Source organism: Vombatus ursinus, unplaced genomic scaffold (genome assembly GCF_900497805.2).
Source record: "Vombatus ursinus unplaced genomic scaffold, bare-nosed wombat genome assembly UNPS02014460.1, whole genome shotgun sequence".
NCBI classification, from domain to species: domain Eukaryota; kingdom Metazoa; phylum Chordata; class Mammalia; order Diprotodontia; family Vombatidae; genus Vombatus; species Vombatus ursinus.
The window spans coordinates 310292-324015 of record NW_020954238.1 but is presented as its reverse complement, the minus strand read 5'-3'; the positions used below and the strand labels follow the sequence as shown (position 1 = coordinate 324015).

At 38.1% G+C, this 13724-nt stretch overlaps 1 protein-coding gene across 1 annotated transcript; it reads left to right on the top strand.

The window, feature by feature from the left end:
* The first annotated feature begins 1061 nt into the window (after positions 1–1061).
* LOC114042445 (olfactory receptor 2L3-like) lies at positions 1062–2000 on the top strand. The gene has a single exon (XM_027861135.1). The coding sequence runs from the start codon at positions 1062–1064 to the stop codon at positions 1998–2000; it is 939 nt and encodes a 312-aa protein (XP_027716936.1).
* The last annotated feature ends 11724 nt before the right edge of the window (positions 2001–13724 follow it).

Here is a 13724-nt window from a genome sequence, read left to right as displayed (position 1 = left end):
TTTCTTTGTTCTATGTTGATTCACTAGATTGTATGCATATGTACATTATTTTAATTCCTACTTCTCTATCACCTTAAGCATTATCAAATAAACTCAATTACTTGTTAAGTTAGTATGGAGCATGTCTTTGTATCTTAAAATGTTAACCTAAAGTAAAAGTACTGCAGTCCCTAATCCCCTTTGGATTACAAGGTACCTGGACCTCTGAGAATGAAAGTGTAGAAAGGGGCAGCTTTTGCTATAGGTATAATCCGCAGGGAACTGTTGAATCATCACGACAATTTTCTCTTGCTCATAACATCATACATATATGATAACGATGTCATGTCCCATCTCTATTTTCTTATTGACACTAATAATAATTATTTAGAATAGGGAATGAGCTGGAATTAATACTAATTGTTGTTTAATTGTTTTCAGTCATGTCCAACACTATGTGATATCATTTGGGGTTTCCTTGGCAAAGATACTGCAGTGGTTTGCCATTTCCTTCTCCAGCTCATTTTACAGATGAGGAAACTGAGGCCAACAAAGTTAAGTGACTTTCCCAAGGTCACAGAAATAATCAATGTCTGAGGTCAGATTTAAGCTCAGATCTTCCTAACCTCAGATCCAGTATTTTCTCCACTGTGCCAGCTAGCTGCTATAGTAACAGCAACAACAACAACAATAATAATACATATTTACACAGCATTTTAAGGTTTTCAAAGCACTGCACGTGTTATCTCAGAAATAATCTTATGGAATAGTTGCTATTCTTCTTTCCATTTTACAGGTAAGGAAACTGAGACAAAAAGAGGCTAAGTGACTTTCCCAGAGTCACACAGCTGCCAAATGTCTGAAGCCAAATTTGAAGTGAGGTCTTCCTGGCTTCAAGTCCAGTATTCTTATCCAATATACTACCTAGCTGCTGAAAATCAAAGTATCAGAATGTATATTCATTGTTGATATGCATAAATAGGGAGATTCTAGGAGAAACCAAAGGGGTTTTGGCTCCACAGCAGTTTCTTTGCATTCCCTCATTTTATTGTACAGGAAAACCATTGCAGAAACACCCTCCAATGGAGGAATGGAATCAAACTACCACTGGTTTTGTCTTACTGGGGCTGTTTCCCCCAACAAAAATTGGCCTCCTCCTCTTCCTCCTGGTCATCCTCATCTTCCTAATTGCATTCTTGGGGAACTCATCCATGATTCTCCTCATCTGGATGGATCACCACCTCCACACCCCCATGTACTTCCTGCTCAGTCAGCTCTCTCTCATGGACCTCATGTACATTTGCAGTACAGTTCCCAAGGTGGCTGTCAACTTCCTGTCTGGGGACAATTCCATTTCCTTGGTGGGTTGTGGTTTCCAAAGTGTCTCCTTCTTAATCATGGCATGTGCGGAAGGGTTACTCCTGTCATCTATGGCCTATGACCGTTATGTGGCCATTTGCCGCCCCCTCCATTATCCCATTCTCATGAACAAGAGAATGTGCTTGCTGATGATTGCTGGGTCCTGGCTCTCTTCATCCATCAATGCCATTTGCCATACAGTGTATATACTCTCTATGCCCTATTGCAAGTCCAGAATCATTAATCATTTCTTTTGTGATATCCCAGCCATGGTGCCTCTGGCCTGCATGGATACCTGGACCTATGAGTACACAGTGTTCTTCAGCACCAACCTCTTTCTTTTTGTACCTTTCCTTGGCATCATGGCTTCCTATGGTCGGGTTCTCTATGCCGTCCATCATATGCGCTCATCACAGGGCAAGAAGAAAGCCTTCACTACCTGCTCTACCCATCTGACTGTGGTCTCCTTCTACTATGCCCCATTTGTGTATACATATCTGAGGCCACGATCTCTGCGTTCCCCAGAAGAAGACAAGAACTTGGCTGTCTTCTACACCATCCTCACTCCTATGCTCAACCCCATCATCTATAGCCTGAGGAATAAGGAGGTGTTGGGGGCCCTCCAGAGACTCTTTGAGAGAAACTTATCCCAAAAAGAGTAGCTGGGGACATAAAGGCACATAAATAGAGCCACAAACAATCTTATCACTCATGGAGCTGGACTACTTTATTTGACAGATTAGAACACATGCTGTATTAATCTACCAGTCCTGCTTAACCAACATTTTAAATTAAATATTCTTTTTCTCTATTAACGTGTATTTACTTTGTCTCTCTCTGACATTTTCCTCTGGAAACAAACAAAAAAATATGCAAACCCTTGTAGCAATCTGGTGAAGCCAATCAAAACAAGCCTCAACTTTGGCCATCTCCAAAACTGTGTGTCACATTCTGCATAATTGGTTCACACTACTCTGTTGGAGGATGGGTAGAATTCTTTATCACCGGTACTGTCAAATGATGGTTGATCTATGAGATAATCATAGTTCTTGTTTCCAAATTGCTTGTTTGCAATATTATTGTTATTTTAGAAATTATTCTGCTAGTTTTGCTTACTTTCCTCTTTAACAGTTTACACAAGTCTTCTTCATTTTCTCTGAAACTCTCTTCTTCTTTGTTGTAGCACAATAATATTCTATTACATTCATATACGATCATTTGTTCCCCATTTTATGGGAACACAATTAGTTTCCAGTTATTTGGCCCCAAAAATCATCTGCCACAAATGATTTTATATGAAAATACCTGTCCTCTTTGTTTGTTCTCTTTGTGTGTATAGGCCCTGTAATCAAAGAGTATGCACCACTTAATAACTTTGGTGATATAGTCCAAATTTATTTCCAAAGAGCTACACAATTTCATAGCTACATTGACAGCACTTTAATGGACCTACTTTCCCATGCATCCTATAATATGTCATTTTCCTACTTTCTCAATATGGGAGATGTTATATGGAATTTTAATTGCTCTAATTTTCATTTCACTAATTATTGGTAATTGAGAACATTTTTTTCTCATCTAACTGTCTATTCATAGCTCAGATTTTTTTCCCCTTTAGAAAAATTCTGTCATCATAAAAGTCTATGACAAAGAGAAACTGAGACGTGAAATTTTTTAGCATAATCTATTTATTTGCAAGTCTAGAAGCTGCCAGCAATGGAGGTCAATGACTCCTCACAGCACAGACCCCTTACAGCATAGAGAACAGTCTTTTATATAGTTAGTTACGTAAGGTTCAGTGATGCTAAACTAGGATTGTGGTTTGTTTATAATAGAGGAGGAGGGAAGATGTAGGGTGGGCTTATGATTGTCATAATCATGCTGACTTGCAAAAGGGGTCTTCCAAAATCCAGGAGGAAAACAGAAAGTTAGTCAACATCCTCTGGAAAGTCCTCCTCTGGGCAACACATGCACCAGAATTGTCTGGTGCTAGATTTGTGACCAGCCAGAACATCTTATGACTACATTGACTCAATGAGTCTGGGTTGCAGCCCAGAGAAATGGGGAAGTTAACCTCTTATAAAGAAAACAAATTATCTCATAGACCCTAATGTGAATAATACAGAATAAAGTGAGGTATCAATTTTCAATTTCACAATTACCCTTTTCCCTTTCTCTTCCTAGTTATAGCTTTCATCATTCATCAATTAGGGAATAGTTTTTATTCTTATAATTTGAATGAGTTCTTTATTCTTTGTCCTAGAAGCAATCAATCAACCAACATTTATTAAGTGCCTACTATGCTTCTGACACTGTGCAACTGTCTGGGGATACAAATGCAAAAGTGAAATAGTCCAAACCTTTAATCAATTCAAAGTTTCCTGGGGATTCCAACATGTTCACATATCAGAAAATAAAGTATTTATGCAAACTTAATGCAAAAGACATAGAAACATATGAATATATATAGATACATGCATGTATATAAACTTAGATACCATATGTGTGCATGCAGATGTCTGCCAGACTTCCATTCCCAAATCCAACTGAAACAATTATCTTTTGAGCATCTCAAATGGATGTCACAAAGCTATTTCAAATTCAACTTGGCATTTCAAACTGGTGAACTTTCTGTATCAGTTATGTCAAGCAACTTTTCATAATTTGATTACTGCTAAAATAATTTAGCTATTATTGGTTATTGTTTTAATGTGTAAAGTAGTCAAAAAGTTTGGGTTATGTATGGCTTGCTGAGGATTTGCAAGTGTATAAAAATCTCTAATGATTGTCTTTTTAAACCAGGACAAATTTAAGTTTGAGTTGTAAATCCTGGAAAAGGTTTTCCTAAACTGTGATTAGGAAAACTTGCTGTTTGAGGTAAAAGCTCAAAAGGATTTTAGAGTTGTCTGATGGATCATAATCCATCGATAATCAATAATCTACCATCTAAGAGAAATGCCACAAGCTACTCAGAGAAGGTGATATTGGGGGGAAGTCAACATTGGGAAAAGCTGAGAGGATAATTTTAGCCTCAGTCTAAGAAGGGATCCTCCTGGCTCAGTTTCCTCATTATGTTCTTTTGAAAGGGAATGTTACCCACCTGGCTATTCCTGAGTCTGGTTATGAGGTGGATTTGATACTGCATGGTTGGAAAACTGAATTATCTGAATCCAAACAGAGCTAAGGATGTTTTATCCTCTCAAAGTTGGTCCCTAAATCTAGTCCCTGCTTTATATCTGGGCCCTGCAATTTTTTTCTGTCAGATTTATGTCTTCCAGACTATGGGCCATTCACCTACAGTTGGTAGCAAACATTGAATACCAGCCAATGTCCCCACATCATTACCTGGATGCACCCTGTGCTTGGTTCCAGTCAACCTCCTCTTTTGGACCCCCTCGAGGCAAGGACAGCTCTACACTCCTTGCAGCAGGAAGCAGTTTCAGAAGTCGAGACCTTCGCCCATTACCCCAAAAGATTTTGGGTTCCTTTTTGTTTGAGGGGGGAATGATGGGGTTGTGATCTGGGCCCCAGAAAGGAAAAACCCTGGACTTCCCCACATGGCCAAATCTCTGGCATTCACCTGAGGCTATAATCCCATCAACTGGCCTTTCATTGTGGCTACACCCAATCTCCCCTCCATTGTCTTACCTCCCTATGGTCCCATGCCATTTTCCACCCTTAATTCTAACTAGGCTCCATTCTCCCTTGGCCAGGAGGTCCAGGTCCCAGGAGTTTTGTTCACCCCAGCTTACTGGCCTCTCTTAGATCCCACCCACAGGCTTTCTGTATATAATGTCTATCTTGTCTCCATTAAGATGCTCAGATTCCTAAAATCTAGCCACTGCTCAGATTCTTATAATCTAGCCACTGGAGCTTACTCACGTTCAGACTCCTTAAGAGTCTGCCCAATATGACAATGTTCTAATAAATCTTGTCTTTGGCTGAAAAAAAGAATTCAACTTGTCTATGGTGGTAGTCATGATTTTTCCCTCCCATCCCAAATTTCTCCTTAACTTCCTATTCCTGTTTAAGGAATTCATATCACCATTCATATCATCAACCTCAGAGTCATCCTTGACTTTGCTTTCACCCACCATAACCAATCAGTTCCCAAGTCTTGTCCACAACTCTCAGATCATTCTCTTTTTTTCTCATTAATATGGCCACTACCCAAGTTCAGGTTCTCATCACCTGTTGCTTTTTCTATAAAAGTAGCCTCATAAATAGTCTCCTAACAGCTAATGCATCTTCTCTTCAGTCCATTCTCCATTCAGCTACCAAGTTAGTTTTCTTTAAACATAAATTCTGAGTATGTTAATCCCTTAGGCAATAAATTCAAATGGTTCCCTGATACATCCTGGATGAAAGCTCTTCCATTTAGCATTGAAAACATATCATAGGGGCAGCTAGGTGGTACAGTGGATAGAGCACTGGTCCTGGGGTCAGGAGGCTCTCCATTCAAATCTGGCCTCAGATACATAACACTCACTAGCTTTGTAACTCTAAGTCACTTAACCCTAATTGCTCTCAAAAAAAAAGGAAAGAAAGAAAGAAAGAAAGAAAGAAAGAAAGAAAGAAAGAAAGAAAGAAAGAAAGAAAGAAAGAAGGAAAGAAAGAAAGAAAAACATCATAAACTGACTCCAACTTATCTTTCCATATTTATTCTGTTTTACTCCACTCCATATGAAGTCCTTCCCAAAGGCTTCTAGGCACTGAGATAACTCCCCAAGAAAAGGGAATCAAGATCATGGCTATTCAGGGTTTGAGAGGAGAGAAAATAAGATCTGAGAAGTTAGAAAGTGCAACAAAAAAGTGATGTGACATGAAAGCAGCTCATATCCATGGAGATCAGGATGAAATCAATCAACAAATATTTATTAAGCACTTTCTAGGAGCCAGGCAGTATACTAGATGTTAGGCATGAAAATGCAAAGAATACTCCTAATATGTTTATATTCTAATGTGCAATGTGGACAGTAAATATAAAATTTTACACCACAGACAGTTAATAATACAAATATATATACATATGCCTATATACACATATGTATATATGTGTATACACCTGCCTGGCAGTAGAACTCAAGGTAATCTGGAACAAAGAGCACCAGTTGTTGGGGGGAGAGTAAGAGGAGATGAGAATAAGCAAAATGGAGAAAATGGTTCCCAAGGTGCATCTTTAAGAAAAAGAAGACCCCATAAGACAGATGTAAAGAGAGAGTAAATTTCAGACATGAAGGATGTCCCATGTAAGGGCAGAGTGGTAGAAGATGGAATTCTGTGTGAGGAACAGAGAGAAGGCAAACTTGACTAAATTACTCAGTATAAGAGATATGTGGGGCAGCAAGGTAGTACAGTAGATAGAGCACCGGCCCTGAAGTCAGGAGAACTTGAATTCAAATCAGGCCTCAGACCAAACACTTGACACTTACTAGCTGTGTGACCCTGGGCAAGTCACTTAACCCCAAATGCCTAAAAAAAATAATAAGAAGATGAATTTTCCCCTGAGGACTGCCTGGGCTGCAGTCCCAAAAATGTTGGTATGTTATCTCATCAGAGTTATTATATTTATTGAAATTATTGATTATTTCTACAATTTGTTCTTTGGTCCACTCATTCTTCAGGATTAAATCATTTAGTCTGCAACTAATTTTCAGTACCTTTTTGTCACCCTTTCTTGAATGTTTTATTGCATTGTGGTCTATAAATGATATATTTGATATTCTGCTTTTTTACATTTGTTCATGACATATTTATGTACTAATATGTGGGCAATTTTTGTTAATGTGCCATGAATGACTGAGAAACATGCATATTTCTCTCTATTCTCATTCATTTATCCCCAAAGGTCTATCATATCTCATTTTCTAAAATTCCATTTAGGTCCTTAGGTTCTTTTTTGTTTATTTTTGGTTGGATTTATCAAAGTCTGGAAAGAGTAAAATGAATGCCTTCCTACTAGTATAAGTTTACTGACTATTTCTACTGGCTCTTCATTTAATATTTCTTTAAGAATTTAGATGCCATGCCATTTGTTGTATATATGTTTAGTATTGAGATTAATTCATTGTCTGTGGTACCTTTCAGGAAAATGTAGTCTTCTTGTTTACCTATTTTAATTCAGCTTATTTTGTTCCTGCCTGGTCTGGGTTCATGAATGCCACCCCTAGCTTTTTTTACTTTAGCTGAAAAATAATAGATTTTGCTCTAGGCCTTTATTTTAACAGTTTGATTATTTATGTTTGTGATCTGTTTTGGGATTGAACGACATACCTGTGAGCTTTCTTCTGGTTGTAGTTCCCATCAACTACTTCTAGATTCAACAGTAGCTGTTGTTGGGTTTTTTTTTTCAATCAGTTGTAATATAATCATGAACTGACTGATCTGGCATTTATTCAGAGATCAGGCAGGCAGACACAAGATGCAGGAATCCTAGAGGACACTGACTTGTCTTCCTCATCCTCATTCCACTGTAGTGATTAAGTAAGCTGTAGATCATGGGCAAGAGTGTGACTGAAAAAACCACTGCTGCTCTGGTAAAGTTGGAGAAATAGTCAAAACCTAAGTCAGAATCTAAGAGTGCTTTTATTCACCTATGAAGAAACTTAAGCCTTGAGAATTTGAATGGGTGTGGCAGAGCATAGTTTTCCAGCATAGTCTTTTCCTCTCATTCCAAAGCTCTTTCTACTGCACAGACCACCTCCTCTGCACACTACAATGTGTGTTCCTCCCCACTTCTTCAAGAGCCTGTGGTTTTAGGAGCTTCTAACTGAAACCATGACTCACCAATACCTTGAGTTGCTTATGGTCCTGCCTCTCTCCTCCCTTCTTCCTCACAGGAATTAAGTCTACTTAATTAATTAATTAAATACTAAATAAGTCTACAGGAATTAGACTACTTAGTGTAAGTAATATCTTCTTCTTGTAGGTGACAACGGAGTCAAAAAGAGATGAAATGACTTGTCTATGATCAAGTCATTAGAGCTGGATTCACAGTTTCTGAGGTTTAGCTCAACAATCTCAGTTTCACGTCACAGCCTTTAAACAATAGGCCCACTTTCCAGTTCACAAGCAAAGGGACCTCGACAATCTGGACTCAAGCACACAGGCCAAGTTCAGCTGTGTGGGAGCCCAGATCTTAAAGAATGGTCAAGATCTGTCTCAAATCAGTAATTTACAGCATCACCCCAGAGCCATAGGGGAAATCCTGGAAAACTTAAGTTTAATATCTATGGGGTCCCTTCATCAATCAATCAATTAATAAACTTTTATTAATACTGTGCTAAGATACCAAGAGGCAGAAGACCATCCCTGCCCTCAAGGAGTTTACAATCTAATGGGGGAGGCTACACATAAACAAATTCATAAGAAGCAAGTGATATACAAGACAAATAGGGAATTATTAACAGAGGAAAAGGCACTGGGATTAAGAGGGGTTGGGGGAGGCTTACTGTAGAAGGTGAGATTTAAGTTGGGATTTGAAGGAATAAAACAGAGGTCAGTAGTCAGAGGAGAGGAGGGAGTGCTTTGATGGACAGGTATTGGGGCGGATAGTTTGTAAAAAAAAAGAGAGAAAGAATATGCAGTATAAATCAGCTAGAGTCCAACTACTTCTTCCACACAGAAGAAATTTTTCAGAGCAAAGTGAGAAGAATCTAGAGAAGAAATTATGCAGTAACATCATAAAGACAAACAGAACAACTTTGAAACACTGAAGAACCTGGCTCATTGCAATGGCCAAGCACAGCTCAGAACTGCCACCGAGGATGAAAGGTGAGACCCACCCTAGAGGGAATGCAGAAAGAGACTTGTTTTTCACTTTCTTTTTAATTTTCCAAGGTGAAGTGGGAGAGAGAGAAAAAATAAATACTCAACTAAAGACTAAAAAGTGAAATAAGAAATGCTTTATGTGAAAGACTCACAACAAATGTTAACAAAACACAGATAAGGAGCTGACATACAACAAGTCTTGTTAGACTCTCTTGAGGCATTGAGGGTTCAAAACATCAGTATCTAAAGCAGTTGGAAGAATTGGTTTCCTTGGCTCTACACTGCAAGACAATTTTCCCTAGATCTCTAATTTCTGGCAAACCAGAGAGGGCATTCTCCTCCCGATTCTAGTAACTTTTGCCTAGAAGGGTGTCGCAGCAAACATACCTCCTGCTGCCCAGGTAGCTCTGGCTAAGGGACCCAGGATCTCCAGACTGATCAAAAACTCAAAGGGCACCAAGATATGGGGGCATCGTGTATACATGTGTGTGTGTCTGTGTCTGTGTCTGTGCTTATGTCTGTGTGTGTGAAGAGAGATGGAAAAGTATATTCAAATATTTAAAAGTTTATGTTTGCATATATACATGAAAATTACAGCAGAGAATCAAACCATTGCCTAAATCTTAGGGATTTTTCTTAACTAGGTGCTTTGATCAACTTTGATTTTACTCATGATTTTTTACCTAAAATAAACTGCCTATATCTAAAGAGAAAGGAATAACGTAAACCTAAAGAGCCATTATATTGAGCCTAAACTTAAACTGTGCAGCTAGATGGCACTTTGAATGGAGTGCAGGGCCTGAAGTCAGGAAGACTCATTTTCCTGAGTTTAGATCTGGCCTCAGACACTTAGCAGCTGTGTGACTCTAGACATGCTACTTTACCTTGTTTGCCTCAATTTCTTCACCTGTAAAATGAACAGAAGAAGGAAATGGCAAACCATTTCAAGATGCTCGCCAGGAAAATCCCAAATGGGATCATGAGAAGTCAAACACAAATGAAAAATGACTGAACAGCAAAGCTTAAACCAAGGATTAAATCAAACCTTAGTATGAGGTATTAAGATAATAATCCTGGAAAGACTTTTCTTCATGTCTGAAACTTGGCATGGGTTGCGTGTCCTCCTTAATTCTGCCTGCTAGGTTCCCTAGCTTCCTTCAGGCCATAGCTCTGGTGTTCGGACATACATGAGACATTTTCTGGGACTTCAGTTGTTCACATTCTAACTCCCTCCAGAAATCGCTTTGTATCACTTGGCATATTCTCTGTATTTTGTTACATGGGCACAGGCTGTGCATTCCCTCCCTTATGATGGAAATTCTTGAGGGAAGGCACTGTTTCAGAGTTGTATTTCTATGCCCAGTGCCTAGCACAGTACTTGGCACATAGCAAACACTTACTATGTATGTCAATTTGAGTTGAAATCTATCATTTCAGTAAGTTCTGAGAAATGCTTCTGTTTTGGTAAGGCCATAATTAACCAAATACTGCCCAAAGTTTGAGCCCACCCTCTGCAGTGACCAAGGTGAATTTAGGGAGAGTGTCTCTCCAGATGTTTGGGGGGAAAGCCTTGTACTTCTATCCTTCTTATATCTTCTCATCTTCTCAGTAACTATGCCTTTGTAAAAGGTTTTTTTTGGGGGTTTTTTTTGGTTTTTTTAAAAAGCCCCTATTAACCACCAGGATAAACATTGAGTTTGTTCCTTGGCCCTGGCCCTCACTTTCCTGTCTAACTATAGTTCTGACCTTGTTGTGAATGAATTTATTTACAAAAAGAAAAAAGGTTAATTCATTCAAGCAATCCTTTGGCCACACCAGGTACCACACACACAATTACCACTGGGCTTTGGATTCCTCACTTGTCCCATGAAGAGCATGACTGTTGCAATATTTACTGCCAGGGTGGGTGTGGAGTGCTGACAGTGAAATAGAAGCTTCTACATTCAGTTTCCTAATTTTTTTTTGTTCCAGTGACATTTATTGAAAGACACTCTCCAAGGTACTTAGTGGAATGTGTGTAAGATAGAACACTAAATTTATTGTGTTTCTAAAGACAACAATAAAGTGAGGCTGGGGAGGAAAGCAATTAAGAGAGTTTTCTTTGAGCTGTATGTGTTGGAAGAGTGAGATCAAAGAAAGGGAAAGACCAGTGCTAAACATGGTTGACATGATAATCACTGAGAAGGGAGGGAAGTGAGGGCTGCTCAGTATACATATGGCTCCCTTTTTTCTGCCAAGGATGATGACTTTATTGCTGGAAAGAACTAAGAAAAATGACTCCTAGGCTTTTACAGTAAGAGATAACCCTTCATGAATTCAATTAAACTAACTTAGACAATCATAGGAAATATTGATATCATTTTAATACTGTCCATGGGGTTTTCTTAGCAAAGATACTGGAGTGGTTTGCTGTTTCCTTCTCCAGTGGACAAAGATCTGCATGATCAAAGCTGAGGTTTTTCCAATAGCAATGCATGACTTTGAGAGCTGGACTGTAAGGAAAACTGAGCACTGCAGAGCTGATGCTTTTGAACTGTGGTGCTAGAGAATCAGTCAATACTTAAAGAAATTAATTCAAGCTATTCACTGGAAAGTCAAATGCTGAAGCTCAAATACTTGGCCACATATTCAAAAGATAGGACTCATTGTAAAAGACCTTTTTGTTGGGAAAGATTGAAAGCAAAAAGAAAAGTGGATGGCAAAGGATGAGAAGGATAAATAATGTCATGGAAGCAATGAACATGAGCTTGGACAGACTTAAAGAGGTAGAGGACAGAAGGGCCTGGCTTCTCTAGTCCATGGGGTCACCAAGAGTAGGACATGACTGAATAACTGAATAATAGCAACAAAATATTGATATAATTCTCTAATGGTGACAAAGTGCTTTCCTTACATTATTTTGATCTCTCATCACAACTATGTGAGGTACTATTTTCTGAAATTTAGAGTGGAGAAAATGGAGTCTCAAAGAGGTTAAGTGATTTAAAAAGTATCACACATATAGAAAATGAGTGAGACAGTATTCAAGACAGTATTTCCACTGTGCTCTGGTGCCTTTCCTATGACCTATATCCTCAGCTGCAGAAAGAATTGGCAGGTGTGATTGTTGAATAAATGCCAGTGACATATGAATTATTGCAGTGAATTGGATAAGAGGATTGGAGGAAGGCAAATGTCGGGCAAATTTTCAAAAACAATGGAAGAGAATAGAATTTATAACCCACAGGAATATGAGCTTGACTTTAGTTCCAGCAGAAATTTTAACACACACACACACACACACACACACTCATATGTATATATATAATGTGTGTGTGTGTGTGTGTATATGTACATATATGTGTATGTATGTGTGTGTGTATATATATTTATACATATATATATGTGTGTGTATATATATATATAATCCTAAGTGAACATCTAGAAAAGGAAACAAGAATCACAAAGAATGAGCATGGCTCCCTCAAGAATAAGTTAGGCCAGCTTTGCCTTATTGTCTTTACTGACAGGTTTACAAAGCTGACAGATCATTGAAATAGTGTGAATGTCATTTACCAGCACAACTGAGCATTTTGTCAATACCTTCTATGGACACCTCTGTCCCTTTCCTTCTGCTGGTTTATTTTATTATTCATTATCATCTCTAATTCTAAGATGACTAATGAATGAATATATATTTCCTCATAAATCACTTAGATTAAAATATACCACATTAATCAATAAACACTGAGCTCCCAATGTAGTTTATAAAATATTTATAAAATAAACTAGAAAAATCTCTTATCATATCTAGCTCACCACTGTACTCTGTGTGTGTGTGTGTGTGTGCGCGTGTGTGTGTGTGTGTGTTAGGACACATAAGATCTCTGGTGGCCATTAGAAGAAGACTGTACAGTTGAGACAATGTTTCCAGAATTGAGAAGTTAGCAATCATGGATGTACAGGTGGTGGATGTAGTAACTCTGGATGCAATCTATTTCACCACTTTTACATTGAAAATAATCATTTATATCTGCTTGATTTTTTTACACTATTTATCAATTGTGGTGTCAATAATCTTGGTGTTTCTTTAAGCCAAGTAGTTTAGGGGGCCTGGGATATCTTTCTATCTATCTATCTATCTTTCTATCTATCTATCTATCTATCTCAGATCTATCATATATACTAAGGCATAAGAATGTAGCTATTATTTCATCATGAAAATAATGAAAGGGGTGGATTCAGAGAAATGTGGGAATGTTTTCATGAATTGAAATACAGAGGAGTGAGTGTAATCATAACAATTTATACAATGATTATTACAACATTGCAAAGAAGAACAACTTTGAAAAACTTAAGAACCATTATCAATGCAATTATAAACCAACCAATCAATAAACATTTATTAAGCAATTACTGTGTACTAGAGATTTTGCTAAGTGCTAGGAATGTGAAGTAGGGTCAAAGACAGTCCTGACCTTCAAGGAGCTTACAATCTATTGGGGAACAAAATATGTAAATGACTATGTACAAGCAATCTATAAACAGAATACATAGGAAATAATCAACCCAGGAAAGGTATTAGAATTCTACAATAGGAAAGGTTAAAAAAAAGGATAAGGAAGGTTTCCTGTGCA

Bases quoted from the DNA above. Each gene is read 5' to 3' on its own strand.
- LOC114042445 (XM_027861135.1), top strand. From the start codon at position 1,062: ATGGAGGAATGGAATCAAACTACCACTGGTTTTGTCTTACTGGGGCTG.